The 9568-nt window shown below is 44.9% G+C and overlaps 1 protein-coding gene across 1 annotated transcript; it reads left to right on the forward strand.

Moving 5' to 3' along the window:
• Nucleotides 1-5076: 5076 nt before the first annotated feature.
• LOC103925155 (glucagon family neuropeptides-like) lies at nt 5077-9178 on the forward strand. Its single transcript, XM_009333825.1, has 5 exons — nt 5077-5165; nt 6265-6369; nt 6656-6760; nt 7920-8021; nt 9067-9178. Exons 1-5 carry the CDS (start codon nt 5077-5079, stop codon nt 9176-9178), a joined length of 513 nt encoding a protein of 170 aa, XP_009332100.1.
• The last annotated feature ends 390 nt before the right edge of the window (nt 9179-9568 follow it).

Here is a 9568-nt window from a genome sequence, read left to right on the forward strand (position 1 = left end):
ACCTCAGTTGGTGTCAAGCCTAAGCACAAGTGACTGCACAAAGATCATGGTGGCTTTACACCTGGCAACGTCCTCCGGGCAGCTCACCTCCTGCTCAGGGATGGTCCCAAGGATCACAGACCCCTTCTCCCTCCTGCTCCGGGGCATGTCTCCCTGTCCTCTTCAAGGAGCGTTGATGCACGGCCTCAGCGCTCTTTAGTGTTGCTATACATCCTGTAAAACAGTGTTATGTCCCATAAACAGGTAAGTCACTGGCAGCTGGTGGCAAGGATCAGTTCAGCCCTGACTTCTTGCAGCTTTGGGTATGACAGCTGTGCAAGGAGCAGCGATCAGATGAGGGCAATAATTACCTTTTCCTTTGTCATTCTTTGAGTCAATGACAGAGAGCTTTTCTCTGCAATGATGCTGCACAGAGATGATGGGTTAGATTACAGTGGTTAATGGATGATTTAATCATGCTTTGTGCCTGCTGGATGCAGGCAAGGGGAATCCCCACTCCCACTTTGAATGCTCACAGAAATGGAGAATGGGAAAAGCAAGGTGCAAATTCACAAAGCTCCATTCAGCTGATATTGCTAAGCGGTATTGTTTATCACTCCTGTTTCCAAAATGTCTCCTGATGAGAGTTTAATGTTAATTCTGGCTAAAGGAGAATCAGATGTTGTTTCAGGACTGAGGATTTGGTTTGGGCTCCGGTTTATTCAGGTATAAATTGCAGCTTGCAAAAGCATGGCCACACACTTTTCCACCCCTTCACCTTTTCAATCTCTGCCACTGTTGCTGCAAGGCAAACCCCGGTTTTTTTGTTGCGAAGTAGATAAATCAGGTTACTTAGTTCACGTTCTTCCAGTCCCCAGAAGCTTTTACTCTCCTGTTACTCACCCTCTGCTGCCACCATGGGGCCACTTCGTCATTGCAACCTCTTCTGTGTGCTTCTTCTCTAGACCAGTTCAGATTCTCATAGCAAACTGAGTTTTCCCAAGAGCTTGGGGGCATTTCAGACTCATTGAGATTATTTGCAAAGGAAAGGAAATCACATCAGTCATTTTTAGCTCCCTGTATGTTGTTTAGCCTTTTTTTTATAAACTTCTTTTCCTTCTTGCCTTTTTCCTACATGGTCTTTCTCAGTTGTAGGTGTTTGGCAACACCACGAGCTCAAGCTGAAGCCAGCCACCACCAGTGCAGACATAAAATATGAATACAGAAAATATGAAGATTTAAATGCAAAGAAGAAAAATACAAGAATTGCAGATGTCACCAATGTCACTGGGGGCTCCCAAAGCAGGGCTGGGTACTCAGAAGAGCTTTCAGCTGCCATGGGAGAAGGATGTGACTCACAATGCATCTGCACCCGGCTGCATAGAGAGAAAATGCATTGAATGAGGCTGTAACACTACAGAAAGTTGTACCAGAACGATGGTGGGAGGGCTGCAGGAGGAATGACAGCACTAACGCAGCTGAAGAAAGCAGTCATTACAGAAAGGAGAGGAAAATGGTTGGGAAATGCCTGGACGTGTGCAGGACTGACCTGCGCTGTCTCAAAGGAGAAAATGGGCTCCTCTGTCCAAGCGGTGGCCATGGCACCTCTCAGTCCTCCTGTCTGGAATGGGGAGACTTTTCACTGCTGTTTCTCCCCCTCCCTCTTGCAGGGGTCCGGCAGCAACCTGCAGTCACATGCAGTAGTGCTGAAGCTTGCTGCTAATCAGTATGTGGGTTATTCTTCCACAGGAAAGATGATGGGGAAAATCAGGTCTCTCCCAGCCCTCTAGACATGGAGATGCCCTCTGTTTTTCCAAAGAAAAAAAGATAAGTAGACAAGAAAAAGTGTAATATAGCTCCTATTTCTGCAGTTGGAAGATAAGATTTATTTATAACGATTAATCCTTCGTTAATACAACGTAAAGAAAGAGAGAAAAGGCGTAATCCTATTTTCTCCCTCCATTTCCATGTCACCTTTAGTGGCAGTATTTGAGAGCAACCAGCTCCAAACCCCAGCAAAGGCGGGGAATATATTCAGGATGTTTTCTGTGCATGTGTAAGTATGCTTCTTTCTTTGAAGCTGTGATACAGCCTGTTCTTTCCCAGACACGGCTGTGAAACCACAGCTTGAAAAGTATTGTCCCCTCATGCAAAACTCAGCCCTTGTCCTACTGATCAATGTTTGCCCTAAAAAAGTGACACGTTGTTTAGCCAAATCGCAGGTACACACATACACTCACCGACTCTCCCTGGCATTGCAAACAAAACCCAAGCCAGGCTTAAAAAAGAAGAACAGAAGATTAAGCTCCTATCAAGAGGTAATTAAAGTCAGGAGGAGAGATAATGATGACAATCATAATGAATCAATTGGTACAGGGATGTTTGTCCAACAAATTACTGTCATACACAGAAGCAGGAATTATTATGCATCAGCAGAAATACAGTCCATCAAACTGCTGCAGATGACCTGATGAGGTTTAGAGAGTAATTAAAAGGACATTCCAGCCTGGATGCATTATTTGCTGTTAATCATGATTACTCATATTCATATCCTTACCCAAATAATTGCTTCTGATAAGGGCTGCAGATTTATAGGGGGCCATGGAGAGGAGTGGGCCAGTGGTGCATCGTAGCAGTGAGACAGCTGAGAGCCTGGAGTGACCACGGTTTGGTGAGTACCGCTGTGCTGACATGGTCAGGCTGGACAGGCTGCCTTCTCCCCTCTTTCAATTTTTGGGTGGTGGATTTCAGGCCTCCGTGGTGCTTTGCTGAGCTATTGCCATGAGGCCATCCATCTCCTGAACAGTAATGCTGGTAATATGTGGGGTTTTCCTCCTCTGGAGCAACCAGAGGAAAGAACGGAGCCCAAACAGCAGCTTAACCAGATGGCTTCCAGAAATACGTGGTCTTTAGTTTTAGGTAGAGCACAACAGATGGGCAGGAGCAAGAAGGTGTGCAAACTGGCTGTGTACCAGCCGTTTCAGAAGCTCTCCTAGCGGTAGTGCTCCTGCAGGGTGATGGGAGCTTTGATTCAGCAAAGCCTTTGGGTGCAATCTGACATTTCAGCAGTAGGGTTTGTCTGCTGGAAAGGTCTGAGATGCTCCCAGGTCCTGGGCCGGCTTGGTGCACAATTCTTTCAGATGAAGGTTCCAGCTAGCTAAGGAGTTTGCATTTATTGAAAGCCAGCATCACTGGGGAGGGCAACAAAAGGCTCAGAAGTATCTTAAGAAGGTAAAACAGCTCTACTGTGATCACACTGAAGATCTACCTCCTCCCTGGGGTCTGACTGATTAAAAGAACCAATGCAATACATCATTATTGATACACAGGAGAAGTTCCCCAACAAGCCATTATTGTTCCTAGCAACTTCAGCAAGCAAATATGATCTGCACAGGGAAGACAAAATTATGTCCAGAAAGGGAAAAGATAAGTTGATCCACTTGATTAGCAGCTGGAAAGGTCATGAAGAGAGGGGAAACTCTGGAGCTAGGGATGGGGTTTAAAATGGGCTCTTAAATGTGGTGCTCCAAGACAAATGCCAGCCCAGGGTTGGCACAAAGAAGGTCAAAATGCTGTGGTGAAATCCTGGCCAGGGGCCAAGGCATTGCGTGGCAGGTATTGTACAGACTGAAGGACAGGCTCAGGATCCAGGTTTCCCTTCCCTGAAGGGTGGTGTGCTCCGGTTTTGGTGGCTGTTTTCAGCTCTTTCACATCCCTCAGCTGGGAAGCAGTACTGTGAGGTCTGTTTTGTGTGGACTCCAATAAGAAACTGATCTTTGAAATGTCCTTCCTGTTTTACGTATTCCATCCTCCTCAAAGCCAAATCAGGCAGGAAAACACAACACTAAAGCATCAGAAATGTGTGTGAGATGAAGCTTATGGCTCCTTAATCATGCAAAACCTCTCACCTGTCTGCTCTGCAACCCCCATTAAATATTTGTGCTGTGGCTTACAGCGAATACATTTCTGTATAAATCCCCCAATCTTGTCCTTCCTCCTCTTGCCTCTTCTCATCTTGCAGTATCTCTAGGGTAGCAAACAGTCCCAGAAGGGTGACTAGAAAGTGTTCAGGAAATTCTGACAGTCCTTTAATGCTCTTTGTACTGTCTAGTTTCAGACTAAAATAAAACCAAAGTGGGAGGACTTTGATTTTGGATTAGCAAGTACTATCTGAGAGCTTCCAGGACAGCGACGAAGAAAGCAAGGTTTGTTTCTTTGCAGGAGGAAGGCAGGTTTATTATAAATTACATATATGGCTCCTGTGTAATCCTTGGGGAACCCTCTTATAAAGGCACACACACATATCTGCAGGCATAGGGCTGCAAAAAGAGCCTGGAAATAAAAGGGAAAAACATGCAATGGCTTGTGATAAACAAAATATGCTTTTCTTTTCTTTTTATTTCAGTAAGAAAACAAAATACAAGGTTCTGCTGCTACTGAAAATGTGTGTTATTTCTTTTTTCCTTTTTGAAAGATTAGAGGATAGGCAGATATCGGCACACATGAGCCCTTCCCTTCTCCTGTGTGTAGATAAACTTTTATTTGGTACATGCCATTTTTTTTTGTCTGAAAAAACCCAAACAGATTTCTCCTGGGCATCCTCTAGATATACTAATAGCTGTCTGTGTGGGATGTTTTCATGGGTGCTTTAAATCCTCTCCCTGAAGGCTCAGCTCTCAGAGACTTATAGTAGCATGGGGTTTATTCCACAGTGTTGTGCCACTGATGGATTAACTGACATGATACCTCCCTGCATATTCAAGGAATATTATACTGACTCACAGCAAAACTCCAGCACAAACATCATCTCACACAGCCAGCCTCAGACCCATGCTCCGGGACTGCATGGTGGTGGTGGTGGGATAACAACTACAACCAACTTCCAACTAACTGGCAACATGAATGATTTGAATTGTTCGTCTTTTGTATTTTAAAGAAATACTATCTTTGCTGGCAGGAATTCCTGCCTAATTTAGTTGTAGTGGTGTTACTTACATAGCAATGTCTTCCGTGTGGCATGTGAACTGTACCAGACAAAGACCAAGGTCATTTGTTCTGCTGCTCATAAAACCTTGTGCTTTAATTCAGGAAGAGAACATGGTTTCCCTGATGATTGGTCTGTGGCAACTAATTATTCCCATGATTGTCCTATCACACTTCTCAGCATCTCTTCCATCCTGGGAGAGGTAAGCATTTCTTGTGCCTCTGCTTCTTTTTTCTCCATGGCTTTTTGTTCAAAAAGCTATAAAGTCGGCCTTTTATCTTCCTTCCAGAACTTGCAGCTGCTTGGCTGTTGGATTTTTTTTCTTCCCTAAATTGATTTAGTTAAATGAGTGTAAATGTTGTAAATATTTTTTCTTGCTTAAGAGTGGAAACATTGATTTGACTTAATTCAGGGAAAAATCAGGACCCCAAACAGATCAAACTACAGTAAAAAAGACACTCTTGAGTCTGTTTTCCCACTAGGTACTTATACAGGCTGATAGAGGTGGAAATTTCTGTTTCAAATAGCCTAGTCCCATGAAAACATAACCAAAAACAGTCGATCTTGTAAGTTCACCAGTTCATAGTCTTGCATGTAAGACTTCGGCAGGGTTGTCTCTCCTCCCACTTGTGCAGGGGCAATTAAAGCACAGAGAGACTAAAGGACTTAGGCTGGAAGAGGACAGAGCTGAGACTCTGTTGCAGCCCTTCCACAGCCACAGCCAGTGCCTGGCCCGGCTTCCCTAGCACCGTACTGGCATAGACACACACACACACGGTCTCTCCAGCAGCTGGACCCCAGACCTTTTATCCTACCCACTGGGTAGTCTGGTTTGAAGTTTAACAGCTCCGATTGAACCTCACCGAGGCTTTGAGCACTTCTTTTAATAGCTTGTCAATCAGTCACCTGCGAGTGCTGGTCTTTGGTACTGCCACCGTTATCTACTTGTTCCTCAAGGTTTGTGTATCTGGGTGTTTAATTTATTACTTCTCCAGTCTCTTGTCCCAATCTTTTGTGCTGAATCAGTGTTAACCTCACATTCCCATATCCTTATGGTAAGGTGATTACATTAGTAAGAAGCAAGCATGGGTAGTTTCTCTGTGTGATGGTTAACAAAGATGTTTCTTTTAAACTCCTTTAAGATTTGTCCTTTTTTTTGTGAAACTTTGCCAAATTAGCACAAATTCTTGCCCATCTTTGTTTGGGATCCTCTTTCCTTGAAGGAGCAGTTTTAAATGCCTGTTCTTCTCTGGTTTTAAAACCATGCCTTTTCACCCCTTTTTTATCTTCTGACCTCCCAGGACTGAGAGACATGCTGATGGGCTCTTCCACAGTGAGCTCAGCAAGATGAATGGCAATGCCTACGTGCGGCAGCTAGTCAAACACCTGGTGGGCCTCAAGGAGAGGTAAAGACCAGCCAAAACCACCCTCCTGGGGCATGGAAGGAGGAGGGAGATGGGATCCCAGCAATGAGAAGGATGCCCATGGGGCGAAGCTGTCTCCAGCTCCAGAGCCAGCCTGAGCACTGGCCTCATCCAGAGGATGCCCAAGATGAAAGGGGAAAGAAGAGGAGAAGGGGAGGGACATAGGGCTCCTTGATGGTGGGAAGAGAGAAATTTCTGTGTCTTGCGATAAGTCCCACATCACATGGCTGAGAGGAGCAGCCATTGTACTGTGTTTTCCCTGACGCAGGTCCCAGAGGCACTCAGATGGACTGTTTACCAGTGAATACAGCAAGATGAGAGGAAACGCTCAGGTTCAGAAATTCATCCAAAATCTCATGGGCCGCAAGCGCAGGTAAGAGGTCTGCTTCCTGGGGAAGGGGAAGGCAGCTTGGGCCATGCAGGCTGCAGGGAGGCAGGTCTCAGCTCCCAGGAAAGGGGGGTAGCATGACCAGTGGTTTGGAAAACTCGAGACAAGGGCAAGCGGGCTGGGGCTTGGTCTCCTCCCTCTAGGCTGCGCCTGGAGCTGCTGTACAATAGCAGAGATATCCCATCAGCCTGCCCTGCCTGTCACAGCAGGCAGAGCAGGACACAAACCTTCTCACTGAGGCCATTTCTAAGTATAAAACAACATTATTGCATATGCATATCAAGCTTAATCCATAGGATACAAAACTCTACATCAGATCACAGCCTGGGATTGTTTGCATTTTGATTTAGCCTTTTGGGGAAAGTTGTAGGTGATTTACCTACTTCAAATAAAGCACCTGAGAAAATGTTTGTAGATAAATGGGCTCTGTAGCGGAATGAGGAAGACCTCTGGGTTTCATAGTCCCCACCCATGGCTCTGACTGCCAAACTGGGCAGGCTTTAGACATAATCATATATATGGCCAATATGGGGTCTTTCATCCAGCTGAAATATGGGGCCACTAGCCCCCACTGAAGCCACATATATGAGCACATCATCAGTTATAATACGTGGTGCACTGTGATACAACTCACAACTGCTGCTGCCCTTGCTGCTGGTATGCTACGAAGGGACAACATTGCCTGGAGAGGTTTCCTTCAAACTTGGTTCTTTCTTCAAGGCAGAGACATAGCACATTGATTCCTTCCCATCTGTTCAGGGTGCTTTGATATTTTCTGGGGCATGCACCACTAACAAAATCCTGGCAGATGCAGTAGATTTTTAGTTTCCAAATGCTGGAAAAAGGTATATATCCATGGGTAGAAGGACATGCCAGTACTGGGTAATGAGGCAGAATGCAAGTGCATATTAAAACCTGTCCCTTTGCCAGCCAGAAAGCATCTGAGCCTGATTTGAAGAGGATACTTCTTTTTCTTCCTGCACAGCTATGGTGACAGTCAGGAGGTTAACAGAGCATGGACCATGAGGCAGGTCGGTGGGGGGTGAACCTGCCTTCCAGACAGCAGTGCTGCTTTACAGCTGTGGTGGTTACACTATTTGTTTTTTTTTTTTTAATTATTATTAATTTTCTTTATCTAAACCAGCTCTCCAGGCCCAGTCAACACAGATGTGCAGGGGAGAGAGGAAGAAAACAGCCATGAGGAACTTTGCTTTATGTGGTTGTACCAGAGCTTTCTAAATGCCAGGTTGGTGGGACAGATTTGTCACCTCTATGGCCCTGATCACCACAGTATTGAAGCTGAAAGAAGACTTTTAGTAGCTTGTAAATTCCCAGTTTTTGCCCCAAGTGCAGAAGTCTGATATAATGTAGCAGATCAGAAAAGCTCATGATATCCTCAAAAATATCCTCAAAAAGGGGAAGGGTGGAAGATTTATTAAATTGTCCATATTTTAAATCACTTTTGCCTCATTCCCCATCAGCTTGTGAGGCACTGTCTCAGGGACTGTCATTGCTGAATTGCAGCCTTCCATCACACGGTTTTGTACCTGCTGCCACTCTGACAGCAACCACACTCCCAGGGGTGGTTTGCAGAGCTAGGAAAGCAAATGCTTTAACTGCAAGGTGGCATGCGGCTGTGTGCAATCTCAATTGATTTCCGTGCCTGCATTCACGGTAATCTCTATTTCTACATGCCAAGCCCACCTGGCACTCAGTTTTGCCTTACCTAAAGCAAAGCTGGCATTAATTTACAGCTAGCAAGTGCCATATAAAAGCCAGTTATTAAAAATAATAAAACCTAGGGAAACGAAATAATATCTTTTTCTAATCACAGAATTGTCATCCTGGACTGAAACAATTGTACATCCCATTCAGGAACCTGATCTAACAGTTAAAATAGAAAGCCTTTGCTACCCTGTCTTGATTCAGTTATTGATTCAAACACACACACCTCAGGATGGGCTGTCCCAGCACCTGGACATTGTCTCTTCCTAGCGACCAACCACTTTCAATTAGACATCTCACTGTTAAATCACTAAAATTAGGAGGAATAAGCTGGCCCTTAGTACCTCTTGTCCACAATGCCTAGAATAAATGGGGACGATAACACCGGTAGGCTTGCCTGTGCATTTGTGGGGTGCCTGGCTGCAGGCAGCCATGATCTGGGTCCCTCTAGCATACATCTGTCCCTTGGAGCCATCTTTGAATTTTACAAGGTGGCCTTGTCACACTTCCTGCAGTTTGCACCCCCAGGAATAACAAACTATCACTCATTTTTTCCCTCCCAACAGCCGCTTGGACAGTGATGCCAGGGAAGCTGCTGCAATTACCAGCCAGTATGTTTGCCCCATCTCTAAGCAGCTGATTGCAGACATGAAGGAAGATACAGACAGTTTCGACTGAAAGTGAAGGGAAAGAAACAGCCAAGAAGACGGCTTTGCATGTATATAGCCTTGAAAATAAAGAAGAAAGTTATTGAATTTGCTTAGGAAAAACTCTTGAGATCAGCAAATAAAAAAAAATCTGGAAAGTAGCCAAAATCCAATAAAACCTTTTAGATTATCAAGAGTGAAATACATGTCAGTGTGAACTGGTGTCAGTAGATGGAGCCTGAATGAAACACATCACTTCACTTCGTGTTAGCATCTGGCTGCCTGCTTCTGAAGTCAAATAAAGATTTGTTAGCTATGCCTGTGCTTTGGCTGCTCTTTGGGAAACAGTAATAAGGGTGGTACCATTATTAGGTGTTGGACTGTTACAAATGCGGGGTGGGGGAGAAGTATTTTCTCAGGC

Source organism: Pygoscelis adeliae, unplaced genomic scaffold, assembly GCF_000699105.1.
Source record: "Pygoscelis adeliae isolate BGI_AS28 unplaced genomic scaffold, ASM69910v1 Scaffold420, whole genome shotgun sequence".
NCBI lineage: Eukaryota > Metazoa > Chordata > Aves > Sphenisciformes > Spheniscidae > Pygoscelis > Pygoscelis adeliae.